At 40.8% G+C, this 26,089-nt stretch overlaps 1 protein-coding gene across 4 annotated transcripts in view; it reads left to right on the top strand.

Moving 5' to 3' along the window:
• Positions 1-12,177, top strand: part of DCTD (dCMP deaminase) — a 61,532-nt gene extending 49,355 nt beyond the window's left edge. For all 4 annotated transcript variants that reach the window (XM_062630481.1, XM_062630645.1, XM_062630409.1 and 1 more), the window contains 3 exons: positions 7,082-7,198; positions 8,753-8,849; positions 10,818-12,177. In XM_062630481.1, the coding sequence (XP_062486465.1) occupies positions 7,082-7,198; positions 8,753-8,849; positions 10,818-10,896 (293 nt within the window). In that variant the 3' untranslated portion in view covers positions 10,897-12,177. The remainder of the gene's footprint in view (positions 1-7,081; positions 7,199-8,752; positions 8,850-10,817) is intronic.
• Positions 12,178-26,089: the final 13,912 nt, after the last annotated feature.

The following is a 26,089-nucleotide window of genomic DNA, read 5'->3' as shown; positions in this document are numbered from 1 at the left end:
ACATTTGTGTAAATTGAACTTTTTATCCTTGCTTTTTCCTGACTAGCTTGATCAGAGATGGTACAATCTGCCTGTGTGCTCTATTAGCTTGTGCGAATACTGCACCTTCATCACTGGAGCTGCAGTGTAGGTTATTAGGTGAAGCTGATGGTAACTGCACGTACCACCACGTAACTTGGAAGATGTCTTCAAGAGCTACTTTATGCATCTGCAGTGCTACAGAAGAGGGCCGGGGTGGATCTGAATGCTGACCTCCTGGTTTTAAGGGCTTTTGTAGGTTAGACATAAACATTAGTCACTTCCCATCTCTTTCAGACCACTCTGACTAGCTTTCTTCAGAACAAAGGCTGAGAATTGTTCCGTGAATGGCTCACTCAAAGGCTGCTCCAGAGGGCGTGGTGGAAAAAAGGCTGCAAGAGAACTGTCATCCTGTATAGGCCTGTAATGCAAAGCCTGTTGAGATGGTATGCTTAACCCTTCTCCCTCCCTCAGGCCATACTGGGGGATATGCCAAGCATACTCTTGTTTCATGCTGTGAAAATACCTCTCTGGTGGGCTGCAAAAAAGTCATCTTACTTCTTTATGCACTTTGAACTGAGACACACAAAATAAGGATGTGGTGCAGTGGGACTCCTGAGATGGGGAGCCTTGAGGAAACCCAGGGCCAAGTGCTATGTAATGCTGATGGAACCTGAGTAAGATGAACACAAGCCAGTCTACACCACTTGGCCTCAGGGCCAAGGGTCAGTCTCTGGCCCTGTCTGTGTTTAGCAGCATAGACATAGCAGGAGATTGGACCCAGAGGCTGTCTTTGCAGAAGAGTGTTAGATGATCCTATAAGAAATTTATTGAGCTCCAGCAGAACAGATGGATGCATTGACCCTACATCTCTGATCAGCTTCACTGTTTCATAGCTAGAAAACTTCCCATTTCCACCCTAAATTTATTGGTGGTTAGTTCTTAACTTTCCTGTGTGTGCCATCATTCTTTTAGCTTTTCTTATTCACTGCTATTAACCCTTTGTCCTTCCTCCCTTCCCCTGTGCACTTATTGATAACAATAACTTTTCTAACTTTTGTCATATGGCTGAACAAGTTCTGTCACTCTTTACTTTTACTGTATCCTGAAACTTGTTGGCTTGAAATTCACCAGGGTCTCAGTTATCTGTATCTGCTGCAATATACCTTACATATCCAACCCGCACCCTCAACTGTGTGTTCTGTTCAGCTCAGTGTTAGGGAAAGGGTCATGCTTGATTAAAAAAAAAAATAAATGTGCTTACCCATATCTAAATGTAACCTGAGCTGCTACTGAAAGAAAGCATCAAAATGTGCTAGGTAGTGCTCACTTTACTTCAAAGGATACAAATGCTTGCAAGCATTTGGCTATTACAGGAAGCACCTGTACTGATACTATGCATTCCTTTAGAGAGTCTTGAAGCAGATTAGAACCTTTTTCCATGTAGTTGTAGTTGAACAGAGTGTTCAACTATGTATAATTGAACAGTTTAGTGGTATAACCTTGTGATGTTGGAAAGCACTGGCTGTTTTGCAGAATACCATTTTTCGCAGCACAAAATTGGGCTTTCGTTGTTATGTTGGAACTGGATCTTTCAAGGCTGCCAGTCGGTGACAGGAGCAGGGATGTTTCTGCGCACATGGGAGAAATGGAAGGCCAGGTCTGAATACCTATTTTACGAAGATGTTATTAAGCAGCTCTTCTGGAAGAGCTGCTGCTTCTGTTCAATATTGTATGCAGAAGCTTCTTAATAATTAGACAAAATTCTGTCTTTCTGAGTTAAAAGGAAGTGCCCTCTGTTTCTGTTAGATGAATTAAGGATTTGATGATGCTCAGTTTCCTCTCACTGATCATTTAAAATACTACATTTTTCTCCTATTAATGTGAGCTTCCCACTAATGCTAGTTGCTGTGCTCCTGTTACGCCCTCTGTCTCCGCTGTAATCTAACATCCATTTGACAGGCAGTCTCTAATTAAGAGAGTTTTAAATTAAAATGACTGGCAAATTTAGAAACCTCTGAGCAATAGAGAAAATATTGAGTAAATATGCTTACAAATATTTATACAGGTTCAAATATGATAAAATATGTGCTATGGTAAAAAGTGTGCTGTAATTGAACAGTACCTGCTGTGTAAATGGAACAAACTGTTATCAACATTTCCTGTGTTAGGATTGTGAGCTTTTCGTCAATTTTTTAGAGAGATGAACACTCTAAGATATACAGGCAAATTTTACATTTGTAGAAGCTGTTATTTTGACAGCACAAAACTTGATAAGGTACTATGAAGACGTGTGATGCTCTCTTTCCAATTGGCAGGGCAAAGTTGAGGCTTCAGCTGGAAAGGGGATCTGTAGGAGACAGTCTCTATGTACAGCCACTCACTCTGTTGACCTGCATGAATTTCTGGCCATTTCTGGTCTCATACATCTCTACAAAGTTTGGAGATTTGGAAACATAAAGAAACACAAATGCCTCTGTGCTCTGCTGAGAGTTGAACAAACTTGGAGCAGGATGGGAGGAGCTGGGAAATGGGCTGAATTAACCAATGCTTCTCAGCTTTTGAGAGCAGCTTCTCTGGTTTGCCCCCAGCAGATTTTGTGATGATCTTAAATGGGCTGAGTGGTTCCACCTTCACTTCCTAGTTCTCCTTTTTCATGGAAGAAAGACATGAAAGCCAGGCTCCAGTAAAATCTGGAGGTATTATTCTTGCCTCCCTGCCTTAACCACAGCAACTGCTCCTTTCTCCAGTACACAGGGTGAGAAAGAGATGCAGGAATGGCTGAGGGCAGCGTCAGCCCAACATCAGTGTCCTGCCTTCCCCTAATGCAGGGGCCAGCAACTATCCCTGTACTTTCACAAAGGTTGAAAAATATCGGTGTTATTCTATAAATTCCAGACTTCATCAACCACTTCCCCCAGTGGTTGTCACTGCAAACCTTGTTCCTTTAAGTAATATTTTGGTTCCTTCCATGATCCTTGGTAAGTCCAGCAGCAGAGGTCCAGTGAGTAAAGGATAACTGGTAGGCAGAACTTGGACAAAGGTGAGATAGACAACTGATGAACACAAAAAGGTGAAGATCTTGCCAAGAAGAAGTGGCCCAAGTTACAGAACTTCTGTACCCACTTCTGTGCAGGGTTTGTGTTGAAGAGCACTGTGCTGTTACCATATATTAGTATCTGGAACATGTACTATTGTCAAATTGGTTAACATAGCAGTATAAAAACTTACATTAATAAACAAGTCAAAACTTGCTGCATGATAGTCTGTATGCATTGAAATGTATCATGTTCATATACAATACTGTCTTTAGTGGGTAATTTCTCAAAAAATCTAGTCTGATTTAGTAATTAATCACATCATTAAAGTCACTTCCCCCCAGCCCTTCCTTTAATTGCTTCTTAAAAGGTGACATGTTACAGTGGTCCCTACTCTAATTTCTTCATCAAGCATGTAAGCTTTAAAACAGAAAGAAATACTTTGGCTAGTCTGTAGTTCTTAGAAATTCACTAGTCAGAATACTTTTCGTACATGGGAAGAGTACTTCTGAGTGCAGCCCGCTAAGAGCATGTTCCATTAATAGGTAAGTAAGGGTCTCATATTTACAGGTTGGCTTAAGGGTGAGTACTACCTCATATATGCAACACAAAGCGGTATGCAGTGAGAGAAGAGAGAAACCCTAGCAATTAATGCTGCTAGTAATGAAGCAGTCATTCCTCTGCTGCCTTTCCTCCTCCCCGCCTCCTGCCTAGTGACTATACTAGCAGGTGGTGGGAATAACAGAGCAAACACTAACTTCTTATTGCATGGTTATTTCTTCAGCTAATGAAGTCTTTTGAGAATACTTTTCAAGACGCTTTTCCAGAATGAAAACCTGTGTTGCAGACTTAATATTATGTTGTTTATATGTGAATATTATTAAAGAAAACACCCCCCAAAAACAAACAAAAACCCCACCAAACAAGTGAAAAAACAACACTCCCCCACCCCCTGAAACACTGCAGTCCCCAAAAGGTATTGTAAAAATTCTTAGTTTTACTAGTCTGTTTAAATATATAGTTTCCAGAGTTCTGAATATTTTGTACCTGTGAAAGGTTATTTTAAGTTAGCTTCTTACTGCCTGAGAACAATACGTAACTACTAGTAGAAGCTCTTAACAGGTTAGAAAACGTCTAACGTCCAAAATGTGAACTAACTTTAATGAGAGGTATTTTTGGACTCCTGGATTTGTTTTCTGTCTCTCACTAATCCTCTGTACAAAGCATAGTAGGTCTATAAGAAAAATCCGAGTATAATAGACTATCTTACCTATAAATCACTTAGCAGTCAATGTCTATCTGCCACAGAGGGGGGAATATGAGGAAGGAGGGGATGAAGAGTGATAGGACAAAGCCTAAAAATATTTGTATGATGCCTGTACCTTCTTATGGACCATCTAGCATAACAGAGGTCAGTAGCAGATGTCCAGTGAAAAGTGTAAAGCAAAGACATGTAATAATCTTCCAAGTTCTAATAACTAAGCCAAAATGGGTTTGTATTTAATAACCCAGTAGACTGAAAAAAAAAATATTGGGAGAAAAAATATGACCTCTGGAATCAGTGCAAACTTTGTGTCCTGTATTACTTTCTGCAGTGAATGCAGTAAGAAATACCTTATTAGGCTCTGTGTGCATGAAAAACCTGCCTCCTTTTGTTTCTGAAACAAAAGCATGCTGGGCTTGTTGGAGACCCCACTACTTTGTGTCTCAGAATGATTACTCTCTGTTTCTGCCTTATTACTGCCTCTGTGTCTTCTTTCCACACTGGAGATTCAAAATTGCTCTTAACTTCAGATTGTGTTAAGATGGTCAGGAGGCAAAATTTCTTTTCTCCCTCCAGCTGATTATCTTCTGTAAGTCATTTTTGGCCTAAATTTGCTTTTGCTTGGGAAGAGATTCGTTATTGAAAGCTTGTAGAAGCCTGCCAAAAGAGCCTTTCTTTCTCATCGGTGCAGGAAGGAAACTTCTTGCAGTACTAATAATGAAACTGCCTGGGTTAATGGCTGAAGATTTCTGAGTTTTAGTGAAGGAGAAATATTTACTGAAGGAATTAGTGTTTGGTTGTGGGTTGTTGTTTTATTTTAGTTCGGTGAGCCTTGAAAACATTCCCTCATCCTTCTTTCTGGAGGCCTTCCATATTTTAGACTGCTGCCTAGAACATAATATATTGCTCATAGAAACTTAAAAGTGATGTTTCTGTCCTGTTGACACAATCTAATTCTGGCTGCGGAAATAATGACCCTTTTTCACTCAGTCCTCTGTAACCCCCCAAAAAATAATTCTCTGCCTATTTATTTTGCAGGCTACATAAGGCGAGTACAACTCATGAGTATACTTGGAGTTAAATGTATCTTCTGTATTATTTAAAATGTATAGGTTCATATAATTCTGTATCTTGTATGCTTAATGGCATGTTTAAAATACAGCATGTTTTGTAACAGAAGTGGTGACAGAAGCCTTAATGTCCTCATGCTTCTTTTATGTGCATTTTTGGGGTTGTTTTGTTTTGTTTTTTTTTGTTTGTTTTGTTAATTTCCCATTTTTCATGTTAATTTTTGGCTTTATTGGTTGTTAGAAGGTATGTGGACAGCATGGTTATTGTGGTGCCAGGGACTGCTTATATAAGTCAGTGATGACCTTTCTTTAGCAAGGGTTTGGTCCTTTGTGATTTGTCTACATGGGAAAGCTTGTGTGCTGTAAGTTAGGCTCTAAATTTGTAGTGCATTAGCCGTTACATCGCAAATTCCATGTAGATGTTTAGCACATACAAAAAAACATTTCCATTCAGCAAGAATTCCTGTGTGGTGAAGGTTCTGCACTCAGTTATTCTTTGCATGGTGAGGTCATTCACACAGAGGTGAGTATATAGTACTGAGTATACTGTGAGCTTATGCTGTGAAACTGCCTGGTTTAATTTTTGTATGTACGCAAGGGAGAGGAAAACTACTTTGGTTTGGTTTGGTTTTTTTAACCCATTCATCAAAATAAGCAGTGTAAAAACTCTTCATGTCTGCATATGCAGGTCTCTAGATGAGCTCAAACCCGCACCTCAATTCAGCACCTGTTTATGAAGTAAGTCAGGGCAGCATCTAGTTTCTTGGTAGGTAGGTATATAAATTCCTCACCTTACCATCAATTCCAGGTGTAAACAGGAAGTTCTCACCGAGATCCTAATTTTTTTTTCAGAGGTTCATGGGGATAACACAGGAACTCCACTGTTCTCACCTGTGTTGGTAACACATTAGATAATCTACTGATGTGTGAAGGTTAAAAACTTAAACCCTAAGGTGCGATCTGTCCAGAAAGAGCTATTGTGTTACAGTGGAATAAGGCAGGGTAGTCTGTTGCTACCTGCTATCTCAAATCCATGGAGAAATAGAGGACTTTATTTTCCAGCTTGAGAAGTCTGGCACCTTTTAATGAGCAGTAGACTCACTTTAATATTAAAGCTGGGACATTTTTATGGTTGAGTGTGTCTTGTGTATTCTTGGGGTGAGAGAATCATGCAGCTGCGCTGAGCCATTCTGAGACCCAGAGGACAGAGCTGCTGGGTTTTACTTTGTGATTCTCCTGCCTTTGAGAGTGCACAGTGCGCTCTTATAACCATAAGACTGTTCCTATCTGTGCATGTAAACACATAAATGAGCTGTTTTATACTGGCAATTAGATACTCCAGAGAGTTGTGAAGCTATGAGATACTGCTTCACTTAGGGTGGTTGCAACTACTTGGCCCACAGCCTAGGGCTTTGTTGCCTGCAATAGGTGTTAGCAAATGGCAATGCTAATGCGCTTAATGATATCATTACTAATCGGCAGCCTGGTCAGAACAGTTGACCTTCATTGATCTTGGTATTTCTGCTTTTATTTCTTCCTCTGCCTTTTATGACAAGCTGTGCAAGCTATTTGCCTTTGAAAGTATGTAAGCAGTTGTATTGTAACACTTTAATTTTAGTTTGATTTATTTTAATGAACGGTAATATGAATAATTTTTTTGGTTTTTTTTTTTGTTGTTGTTAATAAATCAGTGTGCCATGCCGAATTGAATGCCATCATGAACAAAAACTCAGCTGATGTGAAAGGCTGCAGCATGTATGTTGCCTTATTTCCATGTAATGAATGTGCAAAACTCATCATCCAGTCAGGTAAGGAGTAGTGCCAGCTTGATTTGTCAGGGTTGCAGTGCTGCCTGCACATTGGTATCTTATCGCAGATGTATTTGATGTTAAATTGCTGCTGTTAGTTCTAAATTAATTGCACTGTCAGCTTCCTAAGATGCTACTTGTGGGGTTTTTTTGCATCTGAATGGTGCCAAATTTCTCCAGTGCTAATTGCATCTTCTGTGATTCTAAGCGTGCTTCTAATTTAGGTTTGTAACTTCTTAGACCAGGAGCTGCCAAAGAACAACACAGGCTTTGCATATAATTACTGTCAATTTTACTATGCTCTGACACATTGAATAGAGTAGGGCAGAAAGAAATAAACTTCTGCATGACAAAAGGTCTGTTGGGAGTATATACATGAAATTTTAATTTGAGTGTGATGCATGGTAGATATTTGAAGATTTTAAAATATCTTTGCTCATAAATGTCATAAGACTTCTATGATCCTACTTTAATTATGTCTTTCATTACAATTGTTATAAATCTGTGCCACTGCAGCAAGTATGCTGGCCTAAATGTGTCTCCTTTTTTTCAGATTAGGCAGTATCTGCAGTAGGCTTCAGTTCCATAAAAATCTCTGTTTAAGGTAGCCTATATTTTGCTCATGGAGTAAAGTCTTGCAGTCCTGGAATGGATTGCTGTTCTGGTGAGTTTCTGTTACCAGAAATGGCCACAGGGATTTAGGAAGACAGTAGCAAACAGAACACTTCTTTATTTTGGTCAGTAAGGTTTGAAATAAACATAGGTAAAGGGGAAGAGGCAACAATATTTTGTATTTGTGTTACGTTTCTCTTATTTATAGAATCAAAATAAAATGGTCTTCCAGTCACATTGGCTACGTGTTCTGAATGTAGTCATTCATCCTTATGGGCTTAGGTCAGCACTTAATTGCAACGTATGGATATTCACATTGTCTGGCAAACACAGTAAGATGTTGATAGGCTTTCAAACGTGTGGTGTGTGAATTCTCTTGGGTCGGCCTTTACACTTCTGCCCTGCCTAAGTAATTTAGGCATAGATCATTCAACAATTTGAGATGGCATGCGTTTCTGTGATTTGAACCTGGGATTGGGAACTACTTATAAAACAGAACAAAAGGAGAAAGGCATTGGTTTATAGCTCTGCATTCAGAAGGGGAATAGGATTAGGAGTTTAAAATTCTTTGTGGGGAATTTTATCGGTATTAGAGAGGTAGATAAATTTTCAATTACTTTTGCAAAAATGTGCAATTTCTAGTCTGTCTAGTGGTTTTGCCTATGAGGTTTTCATTCTGGTTTCCTGAGTTAAAATCAAGGGAAAGCAGAGAAAACCATTTTCCAACATTTTTGAAAGAACTGTCTTCCAAAATAGCTCTATCTGACATAGCCTTATTCTCAAGTACAAGTTATAGTATTTTGGGAAGTAGAGGTGTACCAAAGAGTGCTAAAGCATGTGGATGAATGCTGCCTCTTCTGATATTGTGCACCAGATATTACTCTTATTTCTCTTTTTTTTTGTCAGTCCATTTCTAAGCTTTTTTCTATATGACCTTTTTAGGCATAAAGGAAGTTATTTTTATGTCTGACAAATATCATGACACTATGGAAATGACAGCTGCACGACGGATGTTTGATTTAGCAGGTGTTATATACAGGTAAGAGAACCTTGGATTAACTTTATTCTGGAAAGGAAGAAAGTGGTGTGTGAAAGAACAACTTTAGGGCAAAAGTTTTCCTTTGCATTGTGCAGCATTTTATTCCTTGGTAGTATCCATAGATGGCTTGCTGTCTATGCCTGCAAAAGATACTGGGTTGACAGATTTGCACCATTCTTTTTGTCTTCTGTATGGTTAAATTTCAGTTTCATAACATTTGTATGAGAAAATAGTCCATTTGGAATACTCATTTAATTCCCGCACTGCAAGTGAAATTGCAGTTGTGGTGGTTACACTGTACTCAGGAGAGTCATTGCTGCTTTGAGTAGGAGGTAAGATGAGATGATCTCCTGAAGTCCTTTACAACCTGAATTATCCAGTGATCATACAAGTTGGACTGAAACGACCAGTTGATTTTTATTTTGTTTGTGGATTACTTGATCCTTTTTGAAACTTTAATATCGTTTTGTTGCAGTCAGTTTGGGAAGATGTCATTCCAGCCACCCATAATTAATTCTCAGTGCCTAGAGCTGTCCAGTCTTCTTTGGTCAGCTTTTCTTGTGAGCGAAGGGTAAAACTTGGAATATTTGCCTTAAAGTAATGGCAAACTGAAAAATGTTTGAAGAGTGGGGATTTTAAAGGCATTGACAGAGATACCTAAAGACAATCTGTTCAACAGCTAGTTTGATGGCAAAAACATGCTGTGGGTGAGGCTAATTATGCAGTGAGGAAGGCTTTGCAACTCTAAAGAAGTTCTACAGTAGTAATATAAAGACCTGGAAAAATTTGCAAACATAACAATTCTGACAGATAGAATTTGAGGATGAAAGGTGCCTACTGGGCTAAGAAATGTCCATGAAAAAACACAGCAGTGCTTGAAATTTAGTTTTAGTCCTTCAGTGTATTTCCTACCTAAGATTATTTTGACTAAAAAATCATAAATCATTCTCTTGCAAATCAAATCTTGTAATTTCTCGAGGGTGAGAGTGTTTCTTGCATTTCAGATTGCTATTCTGGACAAAGCATTTACAATGGTCAGCAGCATGTGCTTTTCTGTGTTGACTGTTGTTCATTCTTGTATTGATTGTTAAGGATGTAGGTGGTACTTAATGAATCTCTTGAACTGAACTGCAGAGCTTAATTAGGCACTAAATCCACATTATTTGCATAATCCTTTGTTTACTGGTAGAGTGGAAAATATACAGTGGTCCCCAAATACCTTCTTTGCTAATTGCTGTAGCAGATGCTCTAATGATAATAAAAGGAAACATTTTGTGGCAGTATTAATTTTACAGTTCTAAAGTTACAATTTTTAAATGATTCCCTCTTAACTAGTTTGTTTTTTTCCCAGTATGATGCATAATGTGATATATTCCCTTAGCTCAAAAAATAATATAACATACTGAGATGAAGTTTGAAAGTGTTTGAAAACTTGGCAGGAAAAAAGTGATCAAAATATTACCAAAATATATTCCAAATATCTTTGATATATACGTATGTGTGTATATATATAGATTATATATATACATATATGTGTACATGTAATGCACATACAGTATAGTATTTTGTTTTTGTAGATACATATGTGTAGCTGTATCTGTAAATATGTATTAAAAATATTTGAAACATAGATCTATATGAACAAAAATCCCAGCCCTAGTAACATGATGCCACCACCTGCAGCTAAGTTGTTAAAAGTCCTTTGACTCCTAGGTAATTTGTGAACTCCAATAGCCAAAGAATATACAGGCTAACGCACCCCATGTGTCTTTTTTGTCTTAGTCTTTCTTGTCCAGGTTTCTCTCAGTGTGGTGCACTGTAATTGGCTCCCATAGAGATGAAAACTATGTGAATCCAAGGAGGTTTTTTTTTATTTTATTTAATTCCTTCAAAAATTTAACTGGAGCTAAAGCAAACAAAATGTTTTAACTACTCACTAACTAATATCTGTATTTTTCTTTATTTTAGGGAATTCAGGCCAAAGTGTAACAAGATCATCATCAACTTTGATTCAATTAACAGCAGACCAAATCAAAAGCTTCTATGAATTAAGTCTCATTAAGTCTTGAGAAGAGTGTGATTATCCTTTTCCAAAAAGCTGCTAATGCCTTTCATCTTGAAGTCACGTGCAACTTTTTAATGGCTTCTGTAGCTACAGTAGACTTCTAAGAAATCCAAGGCATTAAATGTCCCCATCACTTCATATTGTCATGTGAAATCTAAATCTATTTAAGTTTTTTTTAAATGCCTTTATCAAAACCGCTTAAAAAGACTAGAGACATGTTGATGAGACAATATAATGTATGTAAAGAAAACTGTTCAGATTCTGCCTGTATGCATCACCACATGCTCTCATAGGCTGTCAGCATTGATGTAGACTCAGTTTAACAGTAGTACTTATTGTCACCGCTAGTACATTGGAATACAGTAATAATATGTTGATCTCTCTGTTGGATATGGGGATCTAAATACTTGATCCTAATAAAGGACAAAAAATGTTATCCATGAAAATACTAATCTTCCAACTAGCATAACACTAATATTTAAAAGGTGATACAGCTTTAAGAATGTGTGATATTCTGCACATGTTATCCAACAAATTAAATCCTCATTTTTCTTTTAATTGCTGTTTAACATGTCATACATGGGGAGGGATGAGAGAGGGAGTTCTGGGAATGGTCCGTACTGGACCAACCTTCACAGGTGCTTTCAGGTCCATGTTTTCCCCAAGACTCCAGAACTGGAGGGAGTTCAGGGAGTAAATTATTTGTCTCTGTATGTCTGGGACTCTTACTTGGAGTTGGTTTTCATGTGTAGAAGGAAATAATTTTATTGGTCTAAGATGTCTCTAGACAATCCCAACATAGCTCAGTCTTAAAATCAACCTGTAAGGTAACTAAATAATTTTTTGTCCTTTGAGAAAAATTGGAGATAGCCCATATCCACATTCATGCCAAAAGAGGTAATTATGGTGTTAGCTTGTTTCCCAGTGCTGGTGTAGTACCTTCATTTTCATAAATGCTGCCTAAAATAATATCCTTTTTAATTTTGTCTTGAGATCTGGGAATAGATTTGAGTTCCTTTTCTCTGATTTGATTCTTTTCAAATTAAATATTCCTAATGGCTTTGTTTGGATAACACTGGTATTTGGGGGGTTTTCTTGTTTTTTTTTTTTTATGGGGTTTTCTTGGGGAGATGGGCAGGTTGATTTTAAATGTGGTTATACTTCAGTGAGCTTTTATTTTCTCTAGAAAAGCTTTGTTTCATATTTTGGGACATTATGTAATTTGGCTTCATACCAATATTATTAAAGTCTTATTAAAATCCACTACATTGAAGTAGACTCATTATTATAATATTAAGCCATGTGCTTGGCTCCAGATTGCTGCTGTTTTTGCAATCATATGCAAAGCATATTTTGTGCATTGTGATATTGCATAAAGTGAAGTGTTCATGAGCCATTTGGCTACTAAAGGGAGCACCGTAACGTATTATGTGTCCATTTATAAAGTAATTTCTGACTTTCTCTCTTTTCTTGCAACTGTTTTCCACCTCAAAGTCATGCGGTGGCTTACTGCCAGAAGAAGAAATTTGCACATATGTGGAGGGGGAGGGTGAAACCTGAAAAACTACTTTCATAAATTGGCACTAAAACAGCTTATGCACATCTTTTTCTTTGGCCTGAATTAATAAATAGAAGCATTTTGAGTTCTACTGGTCTGACAATGGGACAGAGGGCACAGAAGAAGCAAAATTACTGGGTTTGGCAGCAACATTGCTGTTTTCTTCATAGATAATTGCTGATATAAGTTCAGACTTAAAAGATACATGCATTGTGATTCTGGTTACTTTTAAGTACTTTATGTCAAGCCTTGGATAATGGGAATGTGTACTATGTATAAGAACTTAGGAGTTTTCTGAACCAATGTCCTGATATTACTAGGAATGTACTACTTTTCCTAATGACTCTTCTTTTTCCCTCCTCCAGCACTTTCCTGTTTGCGTAACAGAAGAGTGCAATGGAGAAAATGATAGGATTTGTGATGTGTTTCTTCCGATCAGTTTGTGATCTGATAGAGCCACATATACAAGCTTTCAGAGCAATTGTCAGTTGACTCACACTAGTAATTGGGCTCTCTGATTTCCAAGGCAACTTTATGAGAACGAAAAAGCACATCCACAGCTCTGGAGGTAATGTGTGCTTAGCTCAAGATTAATGTTTTGGAGCAAATCTTAAAGAAGGTTTGACCCTTACTTCATGTGCATTCCCAGAAATACTTCTGGCTTAATAGTTCAGGAGGTAGTGCTTTAACTTCCAAATACAGAATAATTACTAGAGGAAACAAAGTAAATATAATAAACTGTGTTTATGCTCCTGAAACTCCAGTTCAAGATTAATACAACTACTGGCCTGGAAGAACTTCTAGAGGGCATTTAGTCTTCCCCCTTGTTGAAAGGACTGTTGACTTGGAAGTTACATCCAGTTGCTCAGGCCCTGTCTAGGTGAGTATGTACAAGAACAGCAGTTCTACAGCCTTTTTGGTCATCCATTCCCATTCACTGACACGCTCACTGTGTCTTTTTTTTTCAGTCACAATTTGCAGTGCTACAGCTTATGTCTGTTGCCTCTCATCCTTCTGTCTGCAAGTCTGTCTGTCTTCTCTATAGCCACCTGTCCTGGGTTCAGCAGTAGCAGTCATTCTTTCTCCTTCTTAGTAGCTGGTGCAGCGCTGTGTTTTTGACTTCCAGCCTGGGAACAGCGCTGATAACACCGATGTTTTTAGATGCTGCTCAGTAATGTTTACTCTGACCAAGGACTTTGTGAGCCTCGTGCTCTGCCAGGGAGGAGGGGAAGCTGGGAAGAAGCAGAGACAGGACAACTGACCCAAACTGACCAAAGAGGTATTCCATACCACAGCACATCATGCCCAGTATGTAAACTGGGGGCGGTTACCCGAAAGGGCTAGGTCAGTGCTTGGTTGGGCTGGGTATCAATTGGTGGGTGGTGAGCGGTTGTATCCTCTTCCCTTGTTATTTCCCTTATCATTATTATTGGTGGTAGCAGTAGTGATCTGTGTTATACCTTAGTTACTGGGCTGTTCTTATCTCAAGCCATGGGAGTTACATTCTTTTGATTCTCCTCCCCATCCCTCTGGGAGCAGGGAGGAGAAGGAGGGGAGTGAGACAGAGGCTGCGTGGTTCTGATTTACAGCTGGGTTTAAACCACGACACCACCAATTAGGTAGCTGAAGGTAGCGGTTAGATTCCCCTCATCCTTAGCCTCCAAGCTGAATAAATGCTGTGCTCTCATCGTTTCTCTGCATCATGTGCTCCATCCTCCCACCATCTTAATGTACCCTCACTGTCTGATGTGTACTGGGGAGCCCAAAGATGACACTGCTTTAGATGTGGTCTTACACAAACAGAGTAGAGGAGCACAAATATTCACTTCTGCTCACCTCCCAGATAGACACTTTCTAGTAGAGCCTGTGTTGCAAGGGCACTTTGTCTCTTGTCCACCTGGATTTGTGTCCTTTTCTTCCAAGTTACTTTCCATCCAGTGGAACCCAGCCAGCGTGAGGTTGTTCTGTATCTGGTGCAGGACTTAAGCACCTTTTCATTAACCCATTCCTCCAGCTATTTATATAGCTGGACTTTGAACCACTGACTCTTTGAGTCTGATGGCTCATTAATGTGAAACTTCACAGGCCCCATGGTGGCCAGAGCACCACTCCCATGGTGAAGAACCCCTCCAGCCTGATGGGGGAACTGCAGGCTGAGGCTTTGTTAGGAATTGCTTAAAAAAACAGTATAGGAAGCTGACAGGAGCCTCTGGGGAGCACTTTGGTAGTTACTTCAGGAGCATTAACTGGAGGAAGAAATCACATTCAAATAAAATGCTGAGATTCCATCAAGCTCAGTATAACTCTTAACAGTTAAATCTAAATCCTGCCACCATCTAGATTTTCCTTCTAAATATTATTTCATGCCCCTGTTGAAGAGCCCAAGGAACCAGCAATCTTATTTACATAAATTTCATTTAAGAAAGGGTGGTTTCACAGGCTGGCATACTGAACGAGAGTGTAATCTCCATCTTTGAAGCCCTGATCACTCACCAAGCATTTTATTGCTTTGTATATCAGGAATATTTTCACAAATAACAAAAAGTATGCTGTGACCAGTACAATTGTTCTGATTTCCAAAATAGCCTACGATAACGTTGGCAATAAAAACTCTTCTAGTGCATCACTCAGCCTGAAAGCCCTGTGTATGTAACTTCAGAGGCTGCAGTAGTAGTTCATCAGCTACCAAAGTGAATCTCACAGGGATTTTATGCTGTTGAGAATGAGCAAAATAAGCAGAAGTTCTGACTTGCGTCTCTTGGCCTTTCTCTCTGAAGATGGGAGTCTTCATGCAAGTGAGGTGGGCCAAAGCACCTTACCTGATTGCCCTGAAGCAGCCAATCACAGAGGGCTGAGCCTCACCCGGGGGCCTGGGATAAGTTTATGAGGTGTGGCTGGGGCTTTGGAAGTTGTTGAGTGGCGTGAGGCTCATGAAAGGGCAGTGAGCAGTAATTCAACAGGGTTGTCTTGGGTTTCTGCTGCACTGGGGGCACTTTAAAATCTGGGTTTAGCTAATGTAAAACTCTGTTTTGAGAACAGAGGGGTAAAACTTGTTTCAAGTGCTTCATCTGCATCCGCTCTATGTTCCCAGCCTTGGAAACTACTGAAAGGCACATGGTGGAAAAACGTTGAACAGAACTGTCTAAGAAACCCTATATAAAATCTTTAAATCCACATTCTATTCCTTTTATACTTCACTCATCTGTTTACGTTCTCTGGCTTGAAGGAAACGAGGGGGGAGAATAGAAGAGCATTTGTGAACTGTCTCTGCCTCTTTTAAGAAACCCAATGTCTTCCTGGCATTTACAGCTCAGTTAAACAGCAGTGAAAGCTCTAATGAAGCATGTGGTTCATCAAGCTATGGAACAGTGTGCAGCAGTTGACTTTATTTTGTTTTCTGCTGGAGCAGGAGCTTAATCGCAGCAACTTGCTTCCCAACACTGCTCATCCTCAGGAGCAGTGGGTTTATGTCACCTGAATGCTTCAAAGGCATTCATGTGTCTGGGCTTTGAACCCTTTCCCTGCTGAGGAGGTATCCCATGAAGAAGGTGCCTTGAGCAGCTCTATGCCTGCGAGGCACCACCAGATAATTGTGGTGGGAGGGCTGCTGCCTGTCATTCCCAATAATGAATAAGAAGGGCACATCTTTCTGCGAACTGTGCAGCAGAAGGGCAACACTTAAAATGGACCTATATGTGACAGGGTACATGAGTTACAGTGATTTGCCTCGTGTCTCTACCTGATCTTTTTTCTTTCTTTGAGGAATTAAGGAGTAGGTTGGAATGGGAAGCTGCTGCTTCTGTCTCATATGCTTCAAGGTTCACTACTTCTCATTCAAGTTTGAGGGAAAGAATAATCAAGCTCCATGTGCTGGGTTTGTAGTTGTTGACATTATTTACTGTGCTCTTAACAAACAGTGCCCTAAGGAGAATGAGAATAATGTGCTCCAGCAGCAGAATATGCATAATAAAGAAGCAATTGCCTATGGTTTCCTAGGATTTCTTACTCTAGGCTCTCTACCTCCCTATTCCTTCATTGTTTCAAGCTAATGTGTATTTCAGTTCTGCCATGCAAATATTCAGAATGGCTCCCTGAACCAAAGGAGAGAAAATGAAATATATTCAAATCACCACTTCAGTGGTGTAAGTTGTGTCTTAGTTTGCCAGACACTTGGGTACCTTCTTTACTTGGCTGTGTAACTCTGCTGTTGCTGCTTGTTGACTCGTGTTGAAGTCTTTTATGTGATATATCTTGTGAGTGTGAGCGGAGGTCTTCCTTTCCACTGTTCAATCAAGTCTGACTGCTAATCAGAATGTTGCTGGGTAAACAGGACTGATTAAAATTCAAGTTTTAATTTTGTGTTGTAAACAATATGGTACTTTAATATTTGTACTGTTATTAAAGATACCAATAATAATGCATCTGGCATTTCATGATGCAGTTTTCATGTTTATTTCTTGAAGTGCTGACAAGTTTAGCTAAAGAGCTTCACATTCAGATGCCAGGATTTTGTATTCCGTGTATTCCTTTTCTCAAGGGTGACTGCACCTAATTATGTTGGATATGGGTATCCTATTTATTCTTTCTAGTTTTAAATCTTATGGGGAAGAAATATGTTTGTTACAACTGGGAACATTACACTTTAAGAAACAGCCATATAATCAATGCCTTTGTCTATATGAATCTATTCCTTGCTGTTAACATTGCTTATCTACCTTGCAGAGGAGAAAACTCAGAAGCTAGTTAGGTGTGGAAACACCTTAAAGAGTGTTGGCTGGTGCTTGGAGACTTGCCCTGAGGAAAGGGACAAGGGAGATGAGAAACCCCTTGACAGCAAAACAAATTTGTGATGGGATGTTGACGTCTGATCGTGAAAGGAAGAGAGAAAAGGAAGTGCATGTTTGCACAAGAGGTCTGTTACCTGTCATGCCCTGCAAGGCCAAAAGAAGCTATCTGGAAACAAGGAGGAAAAGAGCCTTGCATCCTCTCACTGTCTCTTCTTGCAGTCCCCATCATCTCCTCCACAGCCTCTTTTCCTACAGGGATTTGCAGAGATGTGAGCAAGAGAGGGCTGCATGGCAGAAGTGGCACAAACAAGCATGGCAGAAGTGGCACAAGCATGGCAGAAGTGGCACAAGCATGGCAGAAGCAGCATGGGTCATCTCTGACCTGGCAGAGCTTGTGAGTCTCTTCTCCTTCTACTCCCCCTTCCTGAAATACAGGGTCTTGCAACACTACAGCCACCTCCCCAGAGTCTCATTGTGCGGAGAAATGTGGGAGCCACGGTGACCACCTCCGTATGTCACATGGGGTGACACCATGGCTTGGTTCAGGTAGGATGGCTTTGGAAATAGGATGTCTCTGCTGCTCTTCCCCTCATTGCTCATGCTGGTTCATATCCCTGTTTGGAAATGCTGATCCATGAGCACAGGTGAGCCAAGTCAGTGCCCAGCAGGATGCATGTCCCTGAGGTTGGGCTTTTGGGATCCTAGATGCCCTAGGGCTGACTTAAGCCTGCAGAAAGGTCACTGATGTCAGCTGTGAGGCATAATAAAATGGTACCTTCATACATTTGGTTTGAATGAAAACCTTAATAGTCTGAGCCCATTGTTCACTTCTGGCCAGTTCCTTTATTTTCTGTTGATCATAGCTTAGAGTGCAAGAAAAGCTGTAACCATCCTTTGCAGTGAGCTAGGTAGCTTGTACGAGTGAGTGTATTCCCCTTGCAGCTAAGGTGACTACAGTACTACATATTTCCTGCTCATGACAGAATGTAAAATATGTGCTTAAATATCCTTTAAGTCAGTGGGGCTAGGACTGGTGATGTGCTCACATCCTTTCCTGACCTAAGGTCTATAAAGAGATGGAGCCTGATGTCCCTATTGGCATTCAAATAATGCCTTCCTGACAAAGTCTGCAAAAACACAGCTTTACAGCTCAGTAATAAATATTCTAGTTTGAGATTCTGCCCTCAAGTGGGGGCTACGCATTACCTGCATTGATTTTAAATGCACTTTTAGCTCAGACTGATGCAACTAAGGTATTTTTTTACATATCCCAGGGGTGTGTGTGGGGTGATGCAGAATGGACTAGGGAAGAGCAGAGGAGAACTGTTTCAGGTCACAGTCTTCTCTAACGGATAAGTCCCTGTAAAAGCAGAAATACCTGTGTGGCATTGGTGCCTCACATGTGTTTAATTTTGACCACTTTTTAAGGTTAAGACATAACTGGCACTGGGTGTGCAGAACTGACTGACTTCACCTCAGGTGGAGAAGGAACATCTAGTAAGATGAATTCTGTTTCTGACAATTTGGCATTCAAGAGAGAGCAAGTCATGCGTTCACGCACCCAAATTTGTTTCCTTCCTAAGGAAAAACCTCCAAAAGAAAGGGCAGGTTCTGATAATGGCTGGGGGATTTTTGCCTTGTTTCACTTTTATTTTTCCTCCCATAGAAATCTGCTCTTAGTATGTAAAATTACCTGGCAGTAATGTTCATTGGTTTCCTCACCCATGTCATCTTTACTGACTACAGAAAGAGTCCTTTCCAAGGCAAATGCCTATACCCATGTAGCAGACACCTCTTGTCCCCACTCTCCTCTGCAGTGCTGCCCAGGAATGCAGGCAGATTGGGTACTAACATTCAGATGTGAGCAGCGAGCACTGCAAAAAGCATGTCAGGCTCTATGGGTTGTCTGTTCTGATTTGAAAAAATCAGTTGAAGTCTGCAGCAGGGGAGATGGGCTGTGGAGAGGAGCTTAGGAGATCAACATCTGAAAAGAGGAGCCTCTCAAAAGAGCCAGGAGTTGTGTTTAAGGACATCTCCTTGATGTCAGGCAATGAGACTTGACACATGAGCAGAGGGTCGGTTTTTTTAAAAGCGAAGTTTCTATCAACCCCAGAGATAATGTTGAGGCTTCTGAGAAGCAGAGAATGAGCAGCAAACGCATACTTCAAGCCCTGCCCCTGTTTGATGCAGGGTATGTGTACCTTGGCTTTGTTTCTGGGAGACTTACACAATTGCAGGGCACTCTGACTGCCCTGGGCCTGAGCAGCAGCCGGTCTCTTATCACTGCAGCCTGGTATTTGCATTGAACCTTCTGTACCAGAAGGAAGGATGTGAAAACTTTAAACTGCTCTCCCCCTGGCTGTGCTGACGGTTAACATCCACTTCTTCTCAGCTAGTGAATGGTCTGGCAAGGCAGGAGCCTGCAAGGTGCAGCAAGGCTCCTTGTGGTTGCCCTTCAGTGTGCTGCTTGAGCCTGGGATAAATAAATGCAAAAGTAGTGAGGACTGAAGGGCTCAGTGACTTAGCTGCTGGCAGAGAAGTTAGATTTTGCTTGCTAAGTGTAACTAAGGAGAGAGATGCTGTTTGGCTTGGAGAAACAGCAAGTGAGACATTCCTGGTGGTCCTTGCCACCATGTTCCCTTGGACCAAGACTGTTCTTCAGTGGCAAGTAGCCTCTTGTGAGACCTCTCTCTGTAGCTCTGCTCTGAGCCCTGCCTTTGACTCTGGTCAAGTTTCTTGATCTCACTGTGGGTGTTTCCTTCCCTGTGAAATATCACCTTGCCTTTGAGATATTGGACAGAAGGGATCACAGATAATGGTGAGGGCTTTATAGTTACGACTGCCTTCCTGCATCTCTATAGGTCACGCATGTTACTGTTACATCAAAATATTGCAAGAACTTGCCTGCAAGTCACATCAGGGTTCCCTGGATGAATGGAGGCTACAGTTCTCTCTGCTGTTTGCTTCTGGGCATTTCTCATCTGAGCTAAATTGAAATCCCTGGGTCACAGCCTGATCAAGCTTATCTGAAAAGTAGTTTTTGTACAGTTACAAATGAGAAAACTTGTTATTAGAGATGGCTTTAAACCAAAGATAACGTATTCTTCACATGATTTTTAAAAAGACACAGGTATCAAAATTCACATCTGGCTGTGAGGTAACAGTCTTGTGCAGCTGTGCAGGCACACTGCATTAAATTGCTGTACCTACTGATAAATACATTTTGAAAGCTGGTGTTTTCTTTGGATAGATTTTTATTATGGCTGTAATCCTTTGTTGCTAGTCTTCTTACTGAAAATAATACCTTACCAGGTTGGGTTTCTGTCCTGGGTTCAGCAGTAGCAGTCATGTTTTTCCTTTGTGTTAGCTGGTGCAGTGCTGTGTTTTGACTTCCAGCCTGAGAACAGTGTTGGTGAAGTCGACATTTTTTAAATGGAGAAATCTACCACTTAAATTTCTGAATTAGCAAGTTTAAAAGTTCAACTTAAAAATTGCAAATTAAAATGGCTTTTTTCTCTCTGTCACCTTGTACAGCCCTGAGTCTTGTTCCCATTGACTAGCAGGTAACATGTGAAAGACTGAACACGTAAATAAGTGGGCATATTTTTGCCAAGAGGGTCTGGAAGGGAGACGGACTGCCTGGGTAACTTGTGTGGGTGATGAATCAATTAGACAAAGCTTTAGGTTTTGTTCATGGTATTCCTCAAAAGCATAGTCAAAGAATAAAGCAGCTGATTCTGTCTTCCCTATTCCTTATCCTTTATGAATGTGCTTGCAACATCACATACAATCGGTATCCATGGAAATTATATCATAGCAGGAGCAACTGATGAACTCTTGGGAAATAAAGTTCCCATTTTCATGCAAATATTCTTAAACAGCAAAGAGGTGAGGAAGAAAAATGATTGATAAATAGAATTATTTCTGTCCTAGAATATATTTCAGTATTTTCCTTGAGGCAGCAGTAGCTTTTTGAAATTGTGTTCTTCCTGAACACAAACTTCCATAGATCAGTGTGTGTGTATGCAAGTTATGAGGAAGAAAGCAAAATTTAAGATAATGCACATTGATTTTGTGATGAAATATTCTAGATACTCCTCATGTAATTTAACTTTATTGCCAGGATACAATCCAATAACTTCAGAAAGTGCAGGCACCTTTCATTTGAAAGCTAGATTGAGAGACAGATGAACTGCTTGCTAGGGGCTGGACATTGGTGATTAGTGTAGTCTTCTATGTCACATGAAAGCTGTCTCTCTGTGCCCCCTCAATAATGCACTAAAATCCTATCTTTCTCTCTGCTTTTAAATGAGAGCAGTGCAGTATTCAAAAGACTGCTCTTTCTGTAGTAGTTTTATTCCAAATTTTAGAATTTACCTGCACTGATAGAAGCACTTGCTTTCTGTCCTCCTGCCAGCACATTTAATGCAAGCTTCTGAAGTGGGATGGGGCTCCAGTCTGTGTTCCTGCACAGGCGAAGGTGTAGATTAATTTCCTAAATTGGGCTTCCTGACTCCTGTCGAAAACTACAGATGGAAGCTTCAGTGAAGCAGAGGTTATTATAACACCTCAGATAGATAACAATAGTGGGAAACTTGCCATAAAGACATGCAGTTTCTTGACAAAGACTCCCTGTAATATTCTTTGGACACTGTGGTGGATTGACCCTGGCTGGAATCCAGGTGCCCGCCAAAGCTGCTCTATCACTGCCCTCCTCAGCTGGATAGGGGAGAGAAAATAGAATGAAAGGCTCATGGATGGAGATAAGGGCAGTGAGAGATCACTCACCAATTACCACCACAGGCAAAACAGCCTTGACTTGGGGAAATCAGTTTAATTTATTACCAACCAAATCAGAGCAGAATAATGAGAAATAAAACCAAATCTTAAAACCACCTTCCCCTCACCCCTCCCTTTTACCCAGGCAAATTTCACTCCTGAATTCTCTCCTCCCCCCAGCAGCGCAGGCGGATGGGGAATGGGGGTTGTGGTCAGTTTATCCCATGTTGGCCCTCCTGCTCCGTCCTCCTCATGGGAGGACTCCTCACACTCTTCCCCTGCTCCCTCACACAGGAGGCAGTCCCCCACAAATTGCTCCAATGCCAGTCCTTCCCACAGGCTGCAGCTCTTCACAAATTGCTCCAGTGCACGTCCCTTCGCGAGGGGCATCCTTCAGGAACAGGCTGCTCCAGCGTGGGATGCCTGCAGGGTCACAAGCCCTGCCAGCAAACCTGCTCCAGCCTGGGCTCATTTCTCCACAGGGCCACAGATCCTACCAGGAGCCTGCTCCAGCGTGGGCTTCCCACAGGGTTGCCTCCTTCAGGCATCCCCTTGCTCTGGTGTGGGGTCCTCCACGGGCTGCAGGTGGAGATCTGCTCCACCATTAACTTCCATGGGCTGCAGAGGTCTGCACTGGGGTGTGCAGGGTAACATCTGCTCCAGTGCCTGGAGCACTTCCTCCCCTCCTGCTTCACTGATCTTGATGTCTGCAGTGTTGTTACTCTCACATATTCTCATTCCCCTCTCCCATCAATTGTTGCTGCACAGCTTTCCTTCCCTTCCCCCCTCCTTTTTTAAATATGTTATCCCAGAGGCGATACCACCATCACTGATGAGCTCAGCCTTGGCCAGCAGCAGGTCCATCAGAGCAAGCTGGCTTTGGCTCCACCAGACACAGGGGAAGTCTCTAGCAGCTGCTCACAAAAGCCACCCCTGTAGCCCCTCCAATATCAAAACCTTGCCATGCAAACCCAATATGGACACATGCATAGAGCACCCTTCCCTTTTTGTGTTTTATTTTGGTAATCGAGATCCTCAAATCCTTTCTAAGAATGCTTATAGGATAGAAACACATGCACCAACTGTATGAGCTAGCTCTCCTCTTACATCTCTTAGGTCTTTTAAGCAAGACCTTAATAAAAGTGTTATGATAGCCACATACATTAACCATTTCCAAACAAAAAAAAATCAAAATCATTTATAGAACATTGTCACCTTGTACATGTCTAATTAATTCTGTATTGTGGTCATTATGTCCTCAGTGACTAATACGGAAAGCACTGTGACACTGTTGCTGAAAACAAAGGTGGGGAGGGACTGATGCTAGTCATTAGAGCTGATAGGGTTTTGATTAGAGCTGATAGGGTAGACAAGACCTTTATTAGGGGAGTTGTCTTGACAACTTACTGTCTGCAGTCTAATCAAATCACACATATGGTCCATTTAGCCAGATACTCTAACAAGGATCGGCATTGTATGCTTCAAATCAGTATTAAACCTGCCCCCAATTTGATGAACAAATATGTAACAGCATATTATGAGGATCCCGCATCACAGCTGGTTGCCTCTAGATTATGTTTGGTGTGGGCTATTTAAGATGTACCTTAGTCACCTGAAGGTAAATACCTGGGTAAAGGTATTCACAGCTGATCCTTAGTAGGAAAAGGGGACAGGGAGGGAAAGAGGGTCCTTAAGTCTCACTGACTTTTTTCCTTTCTGTCTTAGATTGTGGACAAATCAAGGTCAAACATTTGCTAACCAAAGTGGTACATGAGACTAATGTGGTAGTGTGATAGTTTCTCTCATCAGCTGTGTCTGAGGAAGGTATCACATTCAACTGTGCTAGACTTCCCAGCATGAATGAGGAGTAGCTATGCTGATTGGATCTTGCTTCAGGCTCACACAGGTAATTGCCCTTGAAACCGGGCTCATTGAAAGGCTCCTTAACTACTCTTCTGCCATTCTCTACCTGGATACAAGAGAGAGAAGAAAATAACTGCATCTGAAGAAAAATCATCCAAAACACAGAAAGTCCCTAAGAGGGAGAGATTTTGGGAGAAGTTACTAAGTAGTTTAAGAAAGAGTCAGTAGTGCACAACAGATGCGTTTGCAGTGGGATCAAGTTGCTCAAAAAGCAATGATAACTTTTAGACTGTGTCTGTCATGGAGAAGAGAGAAATTATCCTTCTTCACAGGACTCTTCTGCTAGGTGTTCTGCACACTCTTAGGTGTTGGGGTGCTGTCTGGGGCAGTTTCTGATTTCATTTATACACAGAGAGCGTAACAATAATTAGGAACCTGGGGATGAGGGGAAAACTTGAAAGGGGTAACCTCTTTAAATGATGCCTAAAATAGCACTCAGGTGTTTCCAGATATTTGAAGTTATAGGGAGGGACTATTCTGTTCAAAAGACTGTAACTAGGGACAGTATGTTAAAGTAAAGGAAGGAGTGAAATTAAATATGTGGAGGAATTTTGTTCTGATAATATCTCTGCAACCTGTAGCAGCAACAGCACAGCTCTGGGTGCCAAACTGTTGTTGGACAAAAACCTCTGCACTTTGATTTGTGTTCCAAACTAACAGGCACTTGGGGTTTGTTTCTTTTTTTATTTCCTCTGGTTTTTTGGTTTTCCCTTCTCTACTGGTGTTCGGTGGAGTGATAGTATATATCAGGCGTGGGCTGATGTAACAGGAAATGTTGGCATGAGTATTTGCTTAGAAGGGATTTCTTTTTCACACCATATTGACTTGTTCCTGCTACGGCGCACATGCTATCAGGGTTTCCACTGCAATCACATCTTCAAGAGTCTGTAATTTGTTGCAATAAAAACTTCCAGTATGAAATTTCCCTCCTGTTGTGTGAGCCCAGCACAGAGCAGTTGTACATTTAAAATACTTATTTTAAATGCTTTCTAAACTAGACTACCAGGACAACTGCTGATGCTTGCACCTGCAAGTATTTTTCCTGGAGAAGAGTTTGACAGTGTGGTGTTCCTGACTCATGGTGGGAAGAGACAGCGTCATGACACGGGGATGCCAAATATCACCTGTGTGATACGGGTCAGAACTACCGAGTATTTAACAACACTGTTAAATTGCCCCAATTGCCTTGATAATAAATGGACCGCTGAGCCTGCCAAGGAAATAATTAATTTCCAGTACATATTTGGCTCTTGTGGCTGGCAGCCACCTTTGTTTCAGGGATGATAACTGGTTGGCACTATTAGGCTAAGGCAGAAGCCTTTAAATAGAGATTAACAGGCACATTAAGTTTTAGCGTGTAGATAATCTGCATTCTTTAAAATGTATTTACATTGTATTTACAGAACAAAACGCCGTAGTATGCCCTTCTAGCCCTGCCTCAATAGTCTGCTGTGTACAACCTCTCTGTGACTGTGTTTGTAGTTGTAGGCAATCTCCCCATCATTTTTAAGAGTTGGTATGATGGCTTTCTATTGCTTCCAGAGAACAACGACACTCAGTTGTTGGGCGATACTCAATGCACCCCAAGAGGGAGATTCTTCTTCTCTTAAAAAAGAGAGGTAGGAGTGAAAGGTTGGCATTAAGGTGATTTGGGAGTGTCTTCAGCTGTGAAGAGAGAAGGTCACAGCTTCAGCTGTGAAGAGAGAAGGTCCAGAACAGCTGATCTAGGCAAGGAAGGAAATGTGCTGTGTTTGGGGTTGAGTCCCTTACCTGTAAATTGTAATAGTATCAATTCTACTGATATGTGTAAAGAGCTATTTTGGCCAGTCTTACCCTCCTTTTAATTTCCAAACTCTTATAAAAAGGTCTTTGTGTATCTAGGGTCCCTGCCACCATCGTCAAATGCAGCACTGATTTAAAAACCAAACCGGACCAAAACAAAAGTGAACCTACATCTGCTTCCCAAACTCTAGGATCTGATGCTCTGTCTTTTGTTTATTTATTTTACCCCTCATGTGCTTGCAGATTCATGGGACAAAGTCAAAGGGGAAGAAACAAAATGATTCTGAGTACTCAAACAGTATCCACCTTGCCCTTGACTCTTTTCACAGTCTGTCACAACCTTAAC

This window comes from Pezoporus occidentalis, unplaced genomic scaffold (genome assembly GCF_034315485.1).
Source record: "Pezoporus occidentalis ecotype Australia unplaced genomic scaffold, CSIRO_AGI_Poc_V1 ctg1, whole genome shotgun sequence".
NCBI lineage: Eukaryota > Metazoa > Chordata > Aves > Psittaciformes > Psittacidae > Pezoporus > Pezoporus occidentalis.
The sequence above is the reverse complement of the archived record's forward strand: the minus strand, read 5'-3'. Positions and strand labels throughout refer to the sequence as shown.